This window comes from Pristiophorus japonicus, chromosome 6 (genome assembly GCF_044704955.1).
Source record: "Pristiophorus japonicus isolate sPriJap1 chromosome 6, sPriJap1.hap1, whole genome shotgun sequence".
Lineage (NCBI taxonomy): Eukaryota > Metazoa > Chordata > Chondrichthyes > Pristiophoridae > Pristiophorus > Pristiophorus japonicus.
The window spans coordinates 1,813,721-1,835,634 of NC_091982.1; the positions used below are offsets into that span (position 1 = coordinate 1,813,721).

At 45.4% G+C, this 21,914-nt stretch overlaps 1 protein-coding gene across 2 annotated transcripts in view; it reads right to left on the reverse strand.

The window, feature by feature from the left end:
* sash3 (SAM and SH3 domain containing 3) overlaps window positions 1-21,914 on the reverse strand; it is an 87,648-nt gene that overhangs the window by 15,267 nt on the left and 50,467 nt on the right. For both annotated transcript variants that reach the window (XM_070881968.1, XM_070881967.1), the window contains exons 2-5: window positions 18,925-19,023; window positions 16,362-16,508; window positions 9,482-9,623; window positions 5,653-5,810 (exon numbers count right to left, since the gene is read on the reverse strand). In XM_070881968.1, coding sequence (XP_070738069.1) covers window positions 5,653-5,810; window positions 9,482-9,623; window positions 16,362-16,508; window positions 18,925-19,023 — 546 coding nt within the window. The remainder of the gene's footprint in view (window positions 1-5,652; window positions 5,811-9,481; window positions 9,624-16,361; window positions 16,509-18,924; window positions 19,024-21,914) is intronic.

Consider the following 21,914-nt stretch of genomic DNA (forward strand, 5'->3'; position numbering starts at 1 on the left):
AATGACTGATGTACCATGACACCCAGGTCTCGTTGCACCTCCCCTTTTACTAATCTGTCACCATTCAGATAATAGTCTGTCTCTCTGTTTTTGCCACCAAAGTGGATAACCTCACACTTATCCACATTATACTGCATCTGCCATGCATTTTCCCACTCGCCTAACCTGTCCAAGTCACCCTGCAGCCTCTTAGCATCCTCTTCACAGCTCACACCGCCACCCAGCTTAGTGTCATCTGCAAACTTGGAAATATTACATTTAATTCCTTCATCTAAATCATTAATATATATTGTAAACAGCTGGGGTCCCAGCACTGAACCTTGAGGTACCCCACTGGTCACTGCCTGCCATTCTGAAAAGGATCTGTTTATCCCGACTCTTTGCTTCCTGTCTGCCAACCAGTTCTCTATCCATGTCAGTACATTACCCCCAATACCATGTGCTTTAATTTTGCACACTAATCTCTTGTGTGGGACCTTGTCAAAAGCCTTTTAATCTACCTATTCAATCTAATCTTGAAAATTGACATGTTCAGCCTCAACCACTAACCCTGTAAGTGAATTCCACAGCCTTACAACTCTGTACAAAGAAGGTTATCTTGCTCGCTGCTCTAGATTGCTTACATTTAATCTTGTATTTATGGTCCTTTGTTCTTGATCCCTCAAATGCCGGAGGGTTCCAACTACCCTATCCTTTCATAACTTTAAAACGCTTATCATAACTCCCTAATCTACACTGTTCGAATGAAAAAAGACCCAATTTTTCAAGTCTTTGTTTGTATTTACATTTCCTCATACCAGGCAGAATTTGTGAATCTGCACTGTAGCCTCAATATCTATCATGTGGGGCCCAATACTGCACACTGTACTCTAACTAAGGTATAAGGTTTTATATCGGCTCACCATTGCCCCTTGCCTTTTATATTGTATACCTCTGGAAAACCTAGAATTCCATTTAGCTTTTTAAAAAAAAAACTATCAACCTGGAGGTGCCACCTTTAATATCCTGTGAACCCGTACCCCAAAATCCCTCTGCTCTTACGGACCACTGAGCCTACTTCCAGAGTATAATTAATGCATTTTAAACAAAAATGCATCACCTCACACTTACTGACATTGTATTCCATCTACCACTTGTTTTTTAGCCCATTCCCCCCAACATCTCAACATCTCTTTTCAGCTTACTTTCAGCTTACATTTTATGGTCGTGCGCCAGGATTGGGTAGATTGCAGTCATGGTTTAATCATGGTCAGTATTGAGGTAGCAGTACAGGTATACGAGGACCTGAGCAAACGGACAGGGTACTAGTCGTCTGATGGCGGCACTGTGCCCCCTGCTGGCGGGGTGGGCTTGGCTCGCTCACCGAGCCAGGACTCAGGGCCTTTGCCGTTGCCTAGTGGTGGGCAGAGCCACAGATGTGTGTGACCTCCCTGTCCTCCTTTGAGGCTGCAGAATCTTCTGCCTGCTCTCTAACGGTGTTGGGAACCTGGTTGTTCCAGGTCCCGTTTGGGGAACTCGTTGGTTCTGACCTTTCGCTCCCGGTCATGGCCGAGGTAGCGACTGGGTCTGGGGGCTGTGCCGTCTCCACCCGGGTGGTGGGCAATGGCGGCCGACTGTGTGTATTGGCGCCGTTTTTGTTTCCGGGTCCGTGGCGAATGGTGCCATCAGGTGCCTGCAGCGTGGGATAGACCTGGGGCAGGGTATCAGGATCAGTGCCTTTACCCCCCCCCCCGAAATCGCTCACTTGCTACTCTCGGGGACACTCTATTCTCGACATCTCGCAACATTCTGTTCACAATCTTAATCGGTTTGTTATGTTGCTGCGGACATCTTTTTTTCCAGCCACGCTGCCCCTCGCTGCAGCAGGGACACATCTTGCCTCTGTCCGCGAGGTCGACTGCCTTGATCCTTCTCTCCCGCGATTCTGCCACAAACGCTGGAAGAGTGCCTGTGAATTCAATCTTCCTCCCCAGGAGTCCTGCCACTGGAGCTGGGAAGGTATTTTTAGATCGTTCCGGTCGGATCATTGCCACGGAGTCGTGATAAACGGTCTGTACCTCAGGTGCTGTGCTGGTCTGTTCTCTGGTGCCTGGCCCAAGCGAAGGTGAGGTTTTGCTTTGCCTCTGAGCACGGGGGACATCGATTGCTGGAGTGAAGAGGTTTTCCCATTTCCACTGGATCTTCCCCATCCACCTTCTTCCGAGTAGCGTTGGACCATCACCTGCAACAATCCACAGAGGTAACTTGTGCACCACGCCATTATGGATTACACTTACATCCGCACTACCGAGGACTGGGATCAGCTCCTTGGTGTAGGTGCGCACCTTTTCCTGTACTGGAACCAGCTCGGGTCGTTTTTCGTTCCACAGCCTCTCGAAGCCATCCTGGCTCATCACTGACTGACTCGCTCCCGTGTCCACTTCCATGAAGACTGGAATGCCATTTATCTCAACTTCCATCTTCACTGGAGGACAATCGGTGGTGCCTCTCTGGCCAAATCATCATACTCCCCGCTGGATTCAAAGTCATCTCCCGACTCCTCTGCTAGACGGTGAGTCGTATTTCTTTTACACATACGCTGGAGGTGACCCTTCGTGTTACAGGCTTTGCATACGTACTCAGCAAACCGACACTGGTGAGCCCTATGGTTTCCTCCACAACACCAGCATGGTGCGACTCGATTAGCACCCCTCGGCGAACTCCGAGTTCTGGAACCCTGAGGTCTGTGCTCTCTGCCCTGGGCAGAGCCACGTTCTACAGTCTTGCCTGTGAAAGGCACCAGTCTGTGTACAGTACTTGCCGGGTTTGACTCCACAGGATGAATAATTTGCTTGGTGCTGCAGGTCGAGGTCATGAATGCCTGACTGATGCTGATGGCCTTCTGCAGGTTGACTGTGGTGTCGACAGATAATAGCTTGTGAAGGAGGTCCTCGTGGCCAATTCCTATAACGAAGATGTCTCACAATGCTTCGTTGAGGTGCGTGCCAAAATCACACGGTGCCGCAAGTCTCCTGATGTCAGCAGCCTATTTTGCAATCTCCAGGCCCTCAGATCTGTGGTGCGTGTAGAATCTGTGCCTGGCCGTGAGGATGCTCTGCTTTGGTTTAAGTTGGTCGTGAATTAGTTCAGTCAGCTCATCGTATGTCTTATCCTTGGCCTTCATGGGTGCCAGCAAGTCCCTGACGAGGCGGTAGACCTCGGGCCCACAACTGGTCAGCACTATAGCCTTGCACTTCTCCGCCAATGTGTCCGTCTCCCCTGCCAGGTCATTTGCCACGAGATATAGCTCGAGCCTTTCCGTGAAGGCATCCCAATCATCACCCTCTGCAAAGTCTTTTAGTGTGCCAAAGGTAGCCATAATCGCATGAAAGTCCGTATTCTCATTGCCAGTTGTTATGTCTATAGTGTACTTATGAATGACTGCACAAGGCAATGTGTTGTACTTGAACTGTAGTGACCTTGGCCCTTTATTCCAAACTCCAGAGTGAGGCACAAGCATGGTGAGCAGCCTTTTATACAGGGCCCTACCACCAGGGCAGGAAACCCCCGGTCTCCACCAGTTGCACCCTCTAGTGGTACCAGCATGTATGTACATCAGGTAAACAAGTCTCCACCTTATACAATCTCACAGTGACTACACATAGAGTACACCCACAGTCAGCAATATACAACAGTATAAGAGGCTACTTTATTTTCATCCATCTTTTTTATCTTCATGCGATACTGAACTACATTATCAAAACAGTAGAGCGCAATTCTGAGGCTATCATGCTTAAAACTGATTTTTGCTCTGGTCACGGTGAACTTTCACTTCTGTGCTCATAAAGGCACTACATCAACATGCAAACCTTAGAGGCAGTGCAGAGAAGGGCCGCACAATTGATCCACAGCATCAAAGGACTAAGTTTATAAGGTAAAGCAAAAAAACTCAGGCTCTGAAAGGTGAATGAGTGTGTGATATATTCTTTACGACCTCACAAACACACAAGACTCCAAGATGGCTGTTAACTCAGGAATTTGTCAGGTGACCTGACTTGTTTATTCTTGTAAACAGTAATGGCTGCATTGCCACAGTAGTCCACTCGGTGGTGCAGTAGTCCACTAGGTGGAACTATATTACAGAGAGGAAAAAGATACTAGAGGAATTAAATCTAGAGCACCAGGCAGAATTCAGCCAGCAAAATTAGATCTCTATGCATCCCTTCCAAATTCTGCCCACCTCTTCTCTGTCCATTGGTAAGGAAGTGGACTCCAGGGATATACTAGTCTGGAAAATTTTGAACTAGTACATTAAAATTGTGTATTCTGGTAAATTTTAGAACAGTTTTTTACTCTATCATTTCCCCAAACGCTACCTGATAGGCACTCATCCCCTTCACGGCAGCACACTGCCCTGTTCCCAGTCCCCAGTCCCCAGTTCTCCTCCCTCTGATGCTTTTCTCACTGCTCGTTCCCATTCCAGCTCCGTGGACCACGTGTTTTGGGAATTCCTGATCCAATGAAAACTATTGAGATGAAGAATTCTTGCCCGCATCTTGCTAGTTAGCTGGACAATATGATAGTACAGCAATACTTTGCACTAGTATGTTGTCTTAAAGATAATGTGAGGATGGGCACATTGTAGCATGAATGCCATCTGTGGTTGTCAGCACTGGCCCTGCTAAGGTTTGTGGGGATAGGTGTTAAGACAATTAAGAGTGGGCTTTTGGTGACAGGATGGTACATCTGGAGCATGTCCCATCATAAGAGGCCACATAGTCCAGCGTAATTGACCAGCGTGGAGGGGGTTGGAGAACTGGACTTGCCAAAGCCTTCCCTGCAAAGAAAATGACAGCCCTTACCTATCCCCTTTGTGATGGGGCCACTCATTTAATTAAAAAGAAATCCCCCTCCTCTTCATGGTTCCAGGCTCCAATCCCAGCTTGTATCCCCTCCCCAAGTCCACTGGCGATGGAATGTAAGCCGGTATGCCTCTACTACCCTTTGGCGTAACAGTGTCTGATATTACAGAAGATACATGGGAATTTCCAATATTGAGAATCCCCTCCCTCTGACATTGGTGCCCAGGTAAGGGGAAGATGGAGGTTCTGCCCCTTACTAGAGCCCACAGAAACTGTCCCAGACTGGAACCCAGTGTATCTGGGTCTCAGCGGAGTTTGCTGCTGTTTGGTCGGACTCTTACTAGAGCTGCTATTGGAAAGGCTGCACAATTTTGGACCAAATCGCATTCTGCTTATAAGAACATAAGAACATAAGAATTAGGAACAGGAGTAGGCCATCTAGCCCCTCGAGCCTGTTCCGCCATTCAAAAAGATCATGGCTGATCTGGCCGTGGACTCAGCTCCACTTACCCATAACCCTTAATTCTCTTATTGGTTAAAAATCTGAGTACAATGAAAAGTCTAGATACATAAAATAGTTCCCTGTTCATAACATTAGCTGTGCAAAATGGATCCCTTTTCATTTCAGTTTTAGTGTTAACCCTGTTATGCTCAGTAATATTGGTGTTATATATGGAGTTAGGCACTGAGTGCATACCAGCAGGACTATTGAACTGTGCATGCATAAAGCCTTCCCATCATCTATGATTTCAGTGAGCAATATGCTACTAAACACCAACTACAGGGAACAACATATCACTCACAGTCTTACCTGGAGTTTTAAAGATTCAACATCATATGGACTTGGGGTGAAATCTGTGTGGACCCTGGCACGGCCACAGAATGGTCCAAGGTATGGAGGAGGAACGTTGTCCAATTGCATACTATCCCGGCTGCTAAATTCAGAATCTGGGGTGCATGGGTCTCCACCTGGTTAAGAAACATACATTTTAATAGTGTGTCAGCACAGTGCAAGTGTCAACACAGTGCAAATCAATGTGAAAAGAAACCTGCTATATTATGCATCCATTCAATGTATTACTTAATGCCTGTTATGCATATTAAATGAAATGTTTTGAGGAATCTTGCATTGTTTGATGTATGCCTGCAGCACAAACCTCTCCATAATTCAATCCTTCATGTGCAATTTTACCCTAAGACCAAAGGGCTGGATGGTGTAAGAAATCAAAGTGTTAAACTATGATGCTATTGGACTTTTGAGGATAAGGAAGTTAACTCAAAACATATTCTTAGGATAATGTGAACTATATAGCATCATACTCGTGATAAACCATTCCACAGAACACCACGCTTGGTATGGTGTTGGGGTGGGAGGTGGGATTATTATGGATTGAATCAGCCGAGGCTTGAATAATAGAAATGTGAGGATAGATGAATATTGTGATTTTTTTTTACTTTATTGTCTTTGGAAATCAGGGAACATTTATACCAGGCTTTCCGTCAGCAGACGAGATAGTTGGAACAGGGTAGATTATACACATTTTTGAGAACCAGTGGGCTTGATGGGCTGATTGATCTTTCTTCATTCTATGCATTCTTTTCTTCTGTCCTTTTGTCATTAGAATTATTTGATATTATCAATGGGTGCATAGTGAAAAAAATGTCCAATAATGTCATGACTCACTGTCATATTTTAGTTTGTTTTTAACCATTTTTCATGAATAGGATTTGGAAAAGAGTTACATTTAAATGTTGAGTTTAAAAAACAAAGTGTATTTACTCAAATTTACTAGTTAGAAATGTTTTCTTTGTTTAAGTAAATAAGATAATCTATTGATGTGGGAAAAAGTAGCACTTTCATTATTTTATGTTATTATGCACAGACAGGTTGTACTAAATGAGTCTGATCATAACTGTTGCTCTGTTCACTTACTGTAAAGTAAAGCAACTTGGTGATTCATATTTGGCTTTGTCTTACCAAGTATCTACCCTTGAAAAATTGCAGAAGTATATGTGTGATAAATGTGGGAAAATATGAGTATCCAATTCAGATCACACACATCCAGTTCAGTCACATCCCTGAGTTGTGCTGTCATATAGTTAGATATTGGACACTACTGGCACACCTTGAAATTAAGATGCTCAGACCTCTTCTAAGTATGTTTAGCACTGCTGTTTCTGCGAGAATATCTAAGGCAAGATCCTAAACTTGTAACTCACCTTGTTGAGCACAATTATGAAAAAAAATCAATGCAGAACTTGTTATTAATTCAAAATTTCTGCTCCATCAATTCATCATTTCCTAGATTGCCCTTTGTAAATGTCCATAGAGTAACTTCCATGTAGTAGACAAGGATGCCTCTCCCTTGTATACATTTTGGGGTAATATGATGAATATATTCCAATGAGACCATTTGCCTTGCATAAATGGGATTGACTCTCGGAAGGAAGGTTATCTCACACCTGCTTCATATATTATAGATATGCTGAATAGAAAAGAGATCATAGGCCTGTTACAATCTCCAATTAATTTTAAAGCAGTAATGCAAACACTAAGGATGAATAAAGATGGGGCATTGCAAACATAATTTGATCCTTCACCTCAATCTTAAAAGTATAAACATTTGTTAGCTCCCATTTTACATTTTTACCATTGGGGAAAAATAAAGGCTGCAATTTTACTAACCTCGGCCGCTCTGCGGCGGGCGATTTCGGTGCCGGGTCCTGACCCCGCTGCTGTCTCCATCCTGCTGTCTGAAATGACTTTCCATTGATTAGGTTTGTTAAGCCTGTCCAGTGTGTTACCTGGGCTTAGAGGAAGCGGGTTTGCTGATGTCATTTGATGAGAAGTCATCAGCCAATTTCCTTAAAGGGACCATGGCCAACTTTCTTTTGATATTTGTGCTGTCAGTGTTCTACAGCATTGAGGTGCTGGCAACAATGGAAAGCACTGCACAGAGATGCATGGCTGCATCAAGGCTCTCCCATGACTCCCTGCATATGCTTATGGAGGCACCCACAGGATGCGGGGGGGTCCTCTTCCCTTCTCATGGGTGGAAGAGACCTCCCCAGAACATTAACACAGCCTGGTTGCACATTGCAGAGGAGGGCACAAGCAGGGATGTGGTCAGGAAGACCTGGCTGCATTGCTGCAAACATTTCAATGATCTCAATAGATCACAAAACGTTAGTACAAAGCCACACTCAACCTCATCCTGCTGTGAATCTCATCACATCCCCATCACTCTGCCTTCCCTACCCTATTCCTGCATTTCTTTACTCACACCAACCTACCTTGCACCTCCACCTATCCCTCTCTATCTACATTATCACATCTCCATCTTACTAGCCAACCTTCACACTCACCCACATCCTAGTGCAGTCATACCAATTAACAGCCCACAAGGGTAGGCACTTGGGTGTTTTATGCAATGTTCATGTAAAGTTTCTGTTAATGTGTTGTCAAACATTGAAATCTTTATTTTCAAACATTTGCATTCTTGGACAGATTTGTGTGGACCTTTGGAAGTGGCTTAGTGAGTTGCAGTGAATGGTGAGACATAATGCCCCCCCCCCACCCCGCAATGGTGATGAGTGTGAAAGGCATGGCATGGGCATTGTAGGGATGCTTTATGGAGCTGGTGTGGGGTGGTGCCAACCTGGGGCATCATGTGGCAGCCAGGTGTACAGCATGAAGTGAAGTAAATGTGGCCATGGTGAGGCCATCCCTGGCCTCCCGGGCAGCAATGTGGTCAGGTGCTGATGCCCTGTGTCCTGTGCAGCATCAGGTGATTGCAGAGAAGGTTGGTGTTGTTGGTGTGCCTGGTGCTGCTGGTGTTGGGGCTGCTCGTGGTGGGATTCTGAGGACCAAGGGGAGAGAGTATGAAGGGCTGATGGAATAAATGGCAGGTGAAGTAGAGATGATGGAAGCAATCTGTCAATGGTGAGGGAGGTAATGAGGTCAGACTGGAAGGAGACTTGTGTCAAGATTACAGTATGGTGAATCTGCTGTGGAAATGTGGTGAGGAAGAGTTTGTGGCTGAGGGAAGATATCGCTGTAAGGTGGGAGCTTTTACTGTACATTTGAAGCAGTCAACTCAACAGCTGATTCAATGGCCACTGAACTCCTGCCTCAGTTTGACAGACATGGCTCATGACCAGCGTGGACCCTGTGGGCAAGCTGTCAAATGCAGAAGTGAGCTGAAATTTATTCTTAAGTTATTCTAAACAAACTACTAATGACCTGAATTGGGCCCCCCGCTGTGAACCCATGCTGTGTGTCGGGTCTGCTCGGCACTGGTTGACCCGACAATGGGGAAGGCACATGGCGGTGGGTTCACAGCGGGCTCCTGACCCATGGGGAAAAAAAATACTTTATCACCCGACCTGCCACCAGTCGCACCTGCTGCCCCCACAAAATCCAGCCCAAAGATAAAACATTTCTAGAATACAAACTGCAACAATAATTGTTGGCTGAGTATTACCAAAGCCAGTTCAGAGAATTTTCAGAATTACGCCCATATTCATATCCTTTTTAAAATAGCAATCAGAAATGATGTAGAGAGAACATTCAAAAGGCTTTTTTGCACATTTCCATGGTTCTCGGTTTGTGCTTTGTGCTATTTACTGTTGTTACTTACTGCTTGAAGCTTGTCTGCTGAGTGGACTGTTGAGGATCTCTTCTGATTCACTGGGTGAGTATGAAGCCCTGTCCCCTAGTCTCAAGTACATAAGGTCATCAGGGGTCATTGGGGACATGGGGCTCTCTTCTCCACTATCAGTCTGAGGGAGCAAAGATGGCAGCAGGTCAATATATGAACCACATCTTATATTTCACCACCTTTTGGGGTCAGGTTTCGGGCCGCGCCTAGAATGGCGCAGCCCCAACATGGACGCCCGTTTTCCGTGCCTAAAAGCGCGACAAAAATGTACGTCGTAATTCTCGGGCTCCCTGCAGGTCCCTCGGAGCTCGGTGCGGCGCGCAGACAGCAGCGGGGGGCGGAGCCACAGAGTCGCGCCAATTCTGCAAGTTCAGGGGGCCGTGGCTAAATCAAATGAGAGAACGTCGTGCCGGCAGCCCTGCGCGTGCGCGTTGGAGCGCGCGTGCATGCGCAGTAGCCCATAAACATTGGCACTCTTCCATTTTTATAGGAACTTAAAGAAAAGTGCTGATTTGTCTCGTGGACCTCTGGAAAGGCTTGGGATTGAATTTTGGAGATATTTTTGGTGTCTGAAGGAGTGCTTTTCACAGCACTGTTGAAAAAGTCACCTGCTGAAATCAGTGAGTGCTGGTTTTCACTGCTAAACTTCCAGAACAGGTGCTGCATTGGTGCATGCAAAATAAGGACCGTGTGTTTTGAAAAATCAGAGTGTCAATTCAATACAGCAATGGAACAACATCCACCAAGAACAAAGAATTTCTTGCATGAGGAAGTGGAGATACTAGTCAACGTCATTGAGCAGAGATGGCAGGAGCTGGATACCAGCAACGAGCATAAAAGTGCCACCAAAAGAAATGAAGAAACGCTGGAACCAAGTTGCAGAAGATTACTGCGCAGTGGTGCGTACCAGGAGATCTGGAAGTCAGTGTAAAAAGAAATGGCACGACCTTGGTCAAGTAGTTAGTGTAAATAATATTTTCATTTTTTAATGTAATCGTAATTGTAACGTGGCTATCTGTATGTCCCACCTTGCAGACTGACACACTCTGTAAAAAGTTATATTTTACTCTGCAGAAGAAATTGGCCCACAACAAAAGGGAGGCAACTCGGACAGGAGGAGGCGTGCCCAATCTACATCCACTGACACCCTTGGAACAAAGGGTGGCTGTTATGATGAGTCGGACATGGAGTAAAGCAATCAGTACAGCACAAGCTGGGCACACACGCGAGGAAGAGGGTAAGTCCTGAAAATGTATCGTGGTCCTTCAAATCAACCTGCTGCCTGGCCTGCTATGTGTGAGAGTACTCATGCCACCCATCCTGCCCCCTCCCTTGCTGTTAAACATTTGACTGTTCTGATGTATTTTGCAGAACATCATAATGATGATGCTGCTGCTGCCAACCCTGAGGATCCTCAAGATCCAGAACAAGAACCAGTCCAACCAGATGTGGACGATCCAGACTGGATGATGACGGTGATGACTGAAATGTCTACAGGGGAGAGCTTCCAAATTAATGTTTATGAGCCCCCATCAAGGGGCATCAGAGTTTCAACCCCAGCATAGGTTCTGGTTCCACCTTCCATGGTTTTGATTCTGATGTTGTGGGTCCCAGTGGCGCTGTTGGTATAATGCAGCAGTTTACAGCCATTCACCCACCATCCCAGCCCACGGCTCGCACTCGAGTGCTGCCGTCTGGAACACAGAGCGTCCCACAGTCCGTGCCCACGCCTCCCAGTGTAGTGCTGCCGTCTGGAACACAGAGCGTCCCACAGTCCCAGCCCGAGCTTCTCTCTCTAGTACTGCCGTCTGGAACACCGAGCGTCCCACAGTCCGTGCCCGCGCCTCCCAGTGTAGTGGTGCCACGAGGCAGACCCAGGCAGAGGAGAAGGAGATTGGAGACACGCTCTCCTGAGATGCAGCGTGCAACAGATGCGACTCAGGTTGTGGCATTGGGTATGGAGACCAATGAGCTTACCCGATCACTCATCGGTGTCATCAGTGCAGTGGGTGAAGAGGTGACGGTCCTGACGGGAGAAATAGCAGTAATGACACGGGAACTTAGGGAGGGAATGTCCGAGGGAGTGCAATCGACAGCACAGGCCGTCAGGGAGGTAGCTGCTGCAATAAGGGCACACAGCCCGGCCAATCAAATGACACCCCCATGAAGAAGTGAAGTGAACATTCACTGAGATATGGATGAGAGATAGTTGCAGCCTTTCTTTGCTGCTTTTGTTCTTGTTCTTGGTGTAACTGTAGTAGCGTTTTTCAAATTGAAATTGTTTTGTAAGTTTTGTAACTTTACAACTTATAAGTGATCTCAGGGTTTTTAAGTGATCTTATAGTGTAAATGCTCTCACATTCTGTAACTTATTTAATTTTGCATCTAAAAAGTGATCTTGAAGTTTAAGTGATAAGAATGTAAGATTTTTCACATTGAAATTGTTTTGTAACTTTACAAGTTTATAAGTGATCTTAAAGTTTTTAAGTGATCTTCAAGAGTCATATTACAAAGTAAAGTTTGATACAACAAATATTTTATTAGAGTGACGTTAATTTTTCAATAAAATATTTTTTCATTAAAACTGTTTCATGTTCCATTAACACAACACAACGTGGGAACAACTGTAAAAAATAAATATGTCCATGCGCAACAGTGGTCGCAGAGCCCTCGGGCATCAGTAATTGAAGCGTTCACGGATGAGCTGCTGATGCAAGGCTCGAGCAATCGTTAAAGGAGCACGATGGACGGCCCTCCTCCGACCTCCGACCTTGTGCTCCGGCATCAGGCACTTGCATGCTTTCCTGATCGTCGTCATCATCCACATCCTGCTGTTCCGTAATATCATCATGCACTGGACCCTCACGTGGGTCTTCTGGTTCCACTACCAGCTCCTGCTGCCTCATGATGGCTAAGTTATGGAGCATGCAGCACACAACAGTGAACTGACCGCCAATCTGAGGAGAGTATTGCAAGTGTCCTCCGGAATAGTCCAGGCATCGGAATCGCTGTTTCAATGTGCCAATGGACCTCTCAATGATGCTGCGTGTCCGTCGTAATGTGCGCCATGTTGTATTGACGGTCAGTTTCTGTCCGTGTCACGCATAGGGGCTTCATGAGCCAGGTGGTCAGGCCGTACCCTTTGTCTCCCAGTAGCCAGCTCTGCTCTTCTGGCTGCTGCTCAAACATGTCAGATAGAACGCTGTCACGTAGGATGAACACATCATGGGTGCTGCCAGGGTATCTCGCATCGACTGACATGATTCGCTGCTTGTCATCACACATGAACTGCACATTGATAGAGTGGAAACCTTTCCTATTTCGGTACTGCTCAGAATCCTCCACAGGTGCTCACAAGGCTATGTGGGTACAATCAACGCAGCCCTGTACCTTTGGGAAGCCGGCAATCCTGAAGAAGCCCAGAGCCCCCTCATGGATCGCTTGTGCGGTCATTGGGAAATTGATGAAGTCATTCCTTCGCGCATACAGTGCAGCCGTGACCTGGTAAACGCAGCCATGTATTGCACGTTGAGAGATGGCACACACGTCTCCAGTTGCAGCCTGAAATGATCCCGAGGCATAGAAGGCAAGTGCAGTGTTACCTTCACTGCAACAGACAGGGCAGTTGGCGTTCTGCTTCTGGCTGTAAATCTGCTCTCAGCAGATCACAGATCTCAACAACAACTTCTCCGCGGAAACGCAGCCTTTTGACACAATCAGCCTCGCTTATGTCCAGTACGAGCACCTGGCTCGATATTGTCGACGTGGGTAAGGTCTCCTGCCCATCAACCTACGGGCTATGACATTCCTGGTGCGGTGAGCTCAAATCTCCTATGCAGTGAATCGCTGGCGAACCATTGCATAATCCGTGGTGTTGACAATGCAGCACCCATTCTGCAATTTCAAATTTAAGTTTCAAACTGGCTATCTGGCTGCCTCTCCCTGTCCCTGGCCGAATGGCCTCAGTCCCCTTCGCAGCTCGAAGGCTGCTGCTGCATCACACAGGTAGAAATATTCAATATTTTGTATTTGTTTTGATTATAATTTTTTATTCAGGATGGCTCTTTATTTGTAATAGTGAGACTGTTGAATGCTTGTAGAATTTAATTACTTCCCTTCTTCCCCCCCCACCCCCCCCCCTCGTTCCCTATACCTGATTTTCTAAGTGTAGGCAAGGTTTTTCTGAGCCTACAAAAATTTACACTTACTCCATTCTAAGTTAGTTTGGAGTAAGTTTTCACTGCCTAAACTTTCAAAACAGGCGTAAGTGGCTGGACACGCCCCCTTTTGAAAACAAAATCTGTTCCAAAATGAAACTGTTCTAACTGACTAGAACTGGAGCAAACTAAATGCCGAGAATTGCAATTTCTAAGATGCTCCATTCTAAACCAGTTGCCCCTAAAAAATAGGAGCAACTCAGGCCAAAACTTGGCCCCTTTGAATGGTCCTCCTGATCTGTAGTATCTTATTATCAAATATACAGCCCCTCCCCCCATCATTGCATGTAACTTAGAAACATAGAAAATAGGTGCAGGAATAGGCCATTCGGCCCTTCGAGCCTGCACCACCATTCAATAAGATCATGACTGATCATTCCTTCAGTACCCCTTTCCTGCTTTCTCTCCATACCCCTTGGTCCCCTTAACCGTAAGAGCCATATCTAACTCCCTCTTGAATATATCCAGTATAGAAACATAGAAAAATAGGTGCAGGAACTGTCTCTAAATTGACTAAAGTTTTTGCTTCCACCACACTATCCTGAAGTCCATTCCAAGTGTTGAGCACCTTTTGGACCCATTTTTCGCCATGGCTTGCATCAATTTATTTGGGAGTAAGTTGTTTTTTCTGGTGTAAGTTAGAAAATGCCATTTTCCCCCAAAATTTGCTCCAGAGTAAGTCAGTTAGGTACAATTTTTTTTTAGGTCAATTTTTTTTCCCAAAAGGGGGCGTTCCCAGACACTTACGTCAGTTTTGGCTATTTATGTCACTTTGGCCAACAAAAACGTACCCCAAATCCACTTAGGTCAGCGTATGTGGCCAGCTCTAAAAAACCTTGTGGGCAGTTATAAAAAAGCAGCGCACATTCAACAGACATAAGGGCAGGGATGGGGGAGGGAAAGGAACTGGAGAGGACCTCAACATACAAGCAGCAAACATTAAGGAAAAGCTCAAAACAATAAAATACAATTAAAAAAGAAGTAAATCCTACCTTATCTTTAAAGGCAACCAGCCGGCCTGTGTGTGAGGCCATTCGGCCTGGGATAGGGGAGGGAAAGACGCTCCGGAGAAGTTGCAGCTGCTGGATCTACGCGTTTAATCGGGGGCAGGAGAGGGGGGGGGCGCTCGAGAAGGCCTGCCCGGGAAAGGCAGCGGGCCAGCCTGTGTGTGAGGCCATTCGGCCTGGGATAGGGGAGGGAAGTTGCAGCTGCTGGAGCCAAGTTTTCTTTCTGTCTGTCTATTGTGCATGCGCGCACGTCGGGTCCGGCTCCACTGCGCATGCGCGAAGGTGCCGGTAGTGTTTTCAGCATGGGCATTTGGCTCCGTCCCCCACCTTAACATCGACGCCATGCCAGGACTCCGGGGACTAGGCTCAGGGGCCAGGATAGGGCGGGTTTTTGCCGCCGCTTTTCCAGCGTGCAAAGTCGACGCGCTTGAGGTCAGTGCGCCGACAAAACTTGTTGGGGAAAATCTAGCCCTTTGTATGCAGAACTTCCTCACAGTCTTAAGGTTTCCTTTAAGTGGTTTGAACCTGTGCCCCCTCTTTCTACTATCAAACTTCACCTTGTATTACTATTGCAGAGAAATTCTAGTGATGACTGGCACAACTGTATACTTGGTTTGATGGCAAGGTTGCTCCTCTTGGGGGATGAAAACTATAGAAAAAGTTCTGCAATGTGCCTCTGTGTTGAATTTTATCAACTCTCATCTTTAAGTGGAAAGCTTCATTGGAGTGTCACGCTGCGGTACCTGATAATAGATCTATATCAGTTTACGGAAGCTGAATCATGGGCCATGTATCAAGTACCTCCATCGTATGTCATAGGACTCCGATTTGCATATTAAAAGGGCCTATCAGCTGATTCAGGCGGCTGCTCTGCTCACATAGTGCTTTGCCATTGGCACTGTAATGCTTGCCACACAGTCAACGGGAACAGGATAGGAAGTCATTCCCCATACTCTTTTCGAGGCACTTCCACCTTGTTTCCACCGGTGGGTGGCTTGTAAATTTCCCCTGTTGTCTTCACTGTGACCAGTTATTGGGAAGGCTCAGTTTCCAGAATAGTTAAGAGTAGTCCAATTAAAAGCTTCATTGAGAGTCCACCAAATTGGGTGCTGTGGTATATTGGATTCTGTACAAACCCTGCAACATATTCAATGTTCCCTAAAATTATAAAGTTTGTTGAGGGCAGATATGATATCATGCATCTCCAATGAGATCAGTGCACATGCTTCTAACTATAAATGTTCGCCTTAAAATTTGTCTCTTTGAAAATTAGTGCGTATGGATATTAACACTTGGTTGAAATTCTGTTGTCTGCCACCTTAACTATCTTACCTCAGCTGTTTAAAATAAATTGGTTTACATCTCTGCTAAAGCAGCAGACATAGGAATTTTATATGAAAAGCCTAATTTTAAGGCACTAATCTCTTATTGGACATGAGCTATTTGGCACTTTGAGATATGGATAATGCTCTTTTAAACAAAAACAAGCCAAGCCAGTATGCATGCATACAGTACCTTTCCTACCCAGAACTTTTGGCAATTTCTTTAATTTTCATGGAAATTCTCAGTGTAAAAGAATCACCACCCAAAAGCTGGAGCTATGCTGACAATGTGGAACCCTGAAGTGGCTCTTACCTTCTCTTCTGCCAAAGCTTTCACCATCATTCGACCAGTCTTCCTATTCATAGTACGTGAAATAACTGCTCGCCATTTCTTTCCTAATTTGCTGCCAGATTTGTTGGGCTCTTCTGTGCTAGCTGCCTTAGCGTCAATCATCCCGGCCTGAAAATAAAAGCAATATCTGGTCAACAGGTTGAAATGATTAAGAAATGTATTTCTGTAGTTGTATGAAATTCTTTTGTCTGCAATTCTAACAGGTTTTTAATAGGTTATTGCCTTTTTTTAAAGAGTAGACAAAGGTATTTCATGTGAATGTTTTAACTCATTCATGTCTAATATTGCACAATACAATTTACATCCACAAATATTTTCACTAGTAACAGTACTAATAATATTATGATAATTCATGCCTGCAACATCACAGAAACTAAATTATGGGCTATTGAGCTATGAACCTCACTTGTAATATTTTCCTAGTTACTGAAATATTAATGATCAAAACGCTACATTCAACCAGCATGTTGCTACTCAACTGATATTAAATTCAAACATTAGAAAGGGGAAGCACTGCGAACTTCGATGAGTCCCTATTATGTGTAGGTGTTGGGAGAGGGGGGTGCAGATTTTAACTGCCAGCAGGTTTCAGATGGCTTGCCCACGCAGGCCGAAGTTAAAATGGGTCATCAGACCACGACGAGCGTATGCAGATTCTGTTTTGGCTGGGAGGATCACACGTTGGTAAGTGAAGCAAGTTGATTATTCTTCCAGTGAAGTGAAAGAAAAGAAAATTGAGCCAGATGTGTAAGGGACGTGTGATCCTCCTGGAGTTTAGCGGCGGCGGTAACCGGTAGCGCCCCACTCCGCTGTGTCGGCGATGACCATGTCATCACCGTGCACAGTGACTCGTTTTTGCTTTGGAGCAAAAATTCAGTTGCGCCCCCTGAAGCCGTGGCAGGCAAGGCCAGCGACAGCTTCACGGGGGCACGTACTGGGCTGTAGGCCACTTGTGTGGTGAAAATTAAAGGGGAGGTGGAGAATGGAAAAATACATGGCCGATTTCCTCCTCGATCACAGAGTCTGTGCCACGATCTTGCAGCCCGGCACTCTGCTTGTGTGTTGGGCCGCTGTCACGGCACCCCGCTCCCTGGTGGTCCAGGGATGGCCCCGTTTCCCGCCCACAGAGTCGGCAGCTTGGATCCCCCCTTTAATGAAGTGGAGGGACCTGTCTACGCAGCAGTGCTATGCGTCCCACCACGTAGCACTGCACCCTTCGCGGAGTCCTTTCAACCCACTTGCGCCCCACAGAGCAAGTGAAGCATGATATTTTGCACTCCACTTGTTCTCGGGGGCAGTAAAGCTGAATATAGATCGCAGGGAGGGATTTACGCGCCTGCCGCAGGAACTCCCGTCTTGCGGCTGTTATGCAATTTTGGCCCCATTTTCTTTTATGCTCCACTGAGGAGTTGCTTAAATCCCACACAGTAATAACTCAACTTTAATGTGTCTGTTTTCAAGTTCTATGTTGATCCCACAGGTAATCTCTGCTCTTTTTGAAGGATTAATCGGAATTCCTAGAGTCTAGACTCCATCTAGTTGGTTACACTGGAGTAAATTAATTTGTTTGAATTATAATCAAACGCAGTTCAGAAGCATACCAGTGGTTGATTAGCCTTGATCACAATTCACTCTTTACTGGATGTGCTCAATGAACAACAAATAATCACACCAAATAATTTTTTCCAATGTCAGTCCATTCATTGTACATGGCTATATTGTTTCCGTATTTCACCTTCCATTCAATTACATTTTCCAGAGGAGGAATTTTAACTCCCTATGATGTCATTTGGACCCCAATGCAATTTTAACTGTCTATGGAGTTCTTCTCAGTTAGCCTTGGCAGATACCCAGCAGAGACCCTATCAGCTAAGTTTAAAACTTATCTTTGTGGGGTCAGGAAAGTAGGAGTGTTCCTCTGTGTACCACAGGTGCTCCCTCCCTCTTCCTACCCACGAAACTCACTTTACCTAACTACCAGGCTGGTGGCCTCTGGGCCACTTGATCTTCACACGCCACAAGTCGGCAAGCTGTCTCTGGACATCTGTTTCAGGTTAGCAGCTGGCCACCAGAATATTATTGAAAACAGGCCATTAAAATAAACCAGGTCTCCTTCTTCAGCTCCCATGCATGTGGCCCACATGGCTCCCTGGCTTTCCACCTGGGAATTAAATATCCCCTTGGATAGTCAACCATCTCCCTTAAACTCATGACTTGTCATAGCTGTTTGAGTTATTCCACTTGCTTACATTTCAAACACACAACTCAACTAATTGACTCCCTCCCCAATTGTACCCCCCGCCACCCATTGTTTGAGTAGGACTAATGATTTGTACATCCTGCCTCAAGGCGTTGTGGTAGAGTGAGCCCCATGGAAAATAAAGGACGAAAACCAAGATTAAAAAATGAGAAAAAAGAAAGACTGGTGCATATAGGTGCTCAAGAAGAACCTCCCTTCTAGTTTGTCAAAATCAGATCACTTTTTCAGTTACAATCTAGCAACAGAATTATTCATCAGACTTACATTTTCATGAAGATTGAGTTCTTGATCATTAACCAATGGTGATGATGGAGGCTTTGAGCGTTCAAAGTGCTTAAAGCTGCTTGATCTTTGTAGAGAGAGCTGGTAAGAAAAATTATAAACTTTAGAGAAACAGTGACATTTTTGCCTTAATGAATAAACATATATAATCAACATATAATCTACAGTCAAGGCTACTACAAATATGGATAAACATTTAAATATTTGATGAATTTAAGGCCTAGATTTTCCTTTCCATTGAGTTTGACACTAAAATAGTTCCGACTACACTTCTAATGGCAGGTTTATTCCCATTCTCCACTCCAACCTGCCCATTTTTCTAAACTTCAACCCATTGGAAAAGCGATTTATTTTCTTATCACTCATATTCCCTACCCGCCGCTTGATGAGCAAAGAAAAAATATATTAAAAACAAATATTTAGAAATGCAAGGTAGTTGTTATTATATTATAACTGTGTACATGGACATATTTATAAAATGGAAATGCTGAGTATTATCTGCACATTAATTAAGTTGAGTTTTCCCTTCACTAATGATGACACTTATATGGAGGTGTAGCGATACCCAACACAGTCCAACAATCTGGTCTGATGCACATTGTTGCTATGATGCATTTCTTTGTGGTTTGGCCAAACACAGTGCCATTATGTAAAAATAATTCTACAATAAGTTTCTCTTTGAGTTTTGCCCTAAACATCTATGTAAGACTAGAATGTTTGTGCATTGCGGTGTGTGTAATAATTAAAGGTTTGGAAACACAGGGATTTCCCCTGAGTACCATCTTGCATCTTATCATAAATTCAAAGTTTGTTTTTAATTATTTACAAATGATTCCAGCTTGTTTGGTTTTCTTTTCTGTTACTAATATTCTACCCTGTTGAAAGCAGTGACTCTTGCTGAGGTACATTTCCACAGGTATCAGCTTCCCTGTGGTACCTTGTTCAAGTGGTCATTCTTCATGTGTGGGCCTCAACAATCAATGTCAGTTGCTGTTTAATAAAAGGAATCGTGGCATTTGAGGCTGATCCTGTTTACACTCAATGTCCACACTTGGTACTTTCCAGTAGGAGTAACCAGATAGAGATCATGACCAGGAACCCCAGCTGATACTTCCTTCCAACTTAGCCTGGAGGCACTGAAGGCAACTGGAGATCCCCAATTGTTCCCTAGTTGAGAGTAGCCAACTCGGCTCAGATTGCCAATTAGCCCTGGGACTTTCTGAGTTTGTGCGGTTAAGTACACATTATGCAGTGCAACGGCAAGTGAGACTGGGGTAAAAGAAAGAGCAACGTGAGCTGAAACTCACACATTGACAAAACGTGAGAGAGAGAAATGCAGGGCCTGAGTGTCAGATCGGAATGGAATGGCAGGAACTGTTACAGAAGCTTGGAAAGTAGACCTTGCTTTTTCTCAGGAGCCAGAAGCTATTCAGGGTAGTGGAAATTTCTGGCCCACTTTAACTACTTGTTAAATAATGAAAAGACTTTGGGGCCATAATTGCCCCTTTTTTAAGGCCGATTACCAGCTCTAAGACAGATGGCAGGTACGACCAACGTGCAATTGCCCCCGGGACGGGTTTCTGCCGCACCCCGTGTTGCCGCCCCGCCCGCCGCTCCAGCCCTCTGTCGGCCACGCGGTAACGCCTTACAGCCCGGCGGTGACCCCTTTTCAGCGCGGCCGCCATTGGTGCCCCCGACAGCTTTGTGAGGTGGTGTGCTGCCCTTGAAAGGGAGGGTGTACTGACGTGGCCGCCATTTTGTTTTAAATGTTGGCCGACACCTGAGTCGGCCCGAGAATGATGACCGTTGGTTTGATCGGGCAGCCAACAGGCCGGGCTGCTGGCCTGGCCGAACCCCTCTCTGGTGGCCCAGTGTGCTCCATGGAGGACTCGCAGCATCCGTCCCCTTTAAGTGATGAGGAGGGAGGTTGCGACGCATTAGCGCGATGCGGTAGTGATGGACACTGTCCAGATACCACCTCCAACAGTGGGAAGTGGTTTCTTGAACTAACAGCTGAATTTACCACCTCTTCCCTCCGACTCTCACCAGGCGCTAAAGTTCCAGCGAATTCAAAGTGCCCTCCCCAATTTCTCACTGAGGGCAATTTTGGCCCCTATGAACATGAAACCGAATTTAATTTTAGATATGAAGTACCCAATACACTGACAAGATGGTAACCAAAGTCATATTGTGTTACCAGATGTGTGATTCTAAGACTATTTGCAACTCATGCTGTGGAGGGGTTTCCAAAGTGGCCTGGACAGGAAACAGAATGATATTAACAAGCCACATGGTCACATCAGGTGGACATTTTTGATAATCAGTGGTATGGCAGTCATATGTTGAGCATTAAATATATGCAATATTTTGGATAAAAGAGAAGTGGAGTCCATGACCTTAAAATGAGAAAATATGATGAGTAAAACAAAGAAGGATTCCATTTGCTACATCCCTATTCTCCAGTTTAAAGCATGTTAACAAGTAATTACAAAAATGAAAGCTGACTGAAAAGAACAACTCATCATTGTTACAGAAAAATGCAGTGGTCTTGAGGTTCAGTTTGAGTCAGACCTCCAATTAGATCTTCGTAGCAAAATTAGGAGAGTCCATATGACAGCAGTAAAAGCAACAGGCCAACAGGAACACTCTCAACACACTGTTGTGGCTGAGGGTTTGAGTCACCGAGGCAGATGGAGTTGGCACTTTTTCTCAAGTCTAAAACTAAGCAGAATAGTGCAAGTGTAGAGATTGTGGGGTAAAAATTGTTCCTTATTGCTGCCGTTTTCAAGATGGAAAATAGAGGCAAAAAGTCCCAATTTCACAGGGCTATGTCTAAAGACATATGAAATACGGCCGGCCCCATACTGGGTCAGGTGATTTTTCAGGTGCCTGTGGTGACTGCTTTAAATAGGAATTAGGCCCCTTGCAGGAGTGTTCTTCCCAGCTCCACAGCACCCCCAAGGGCCGCTGCC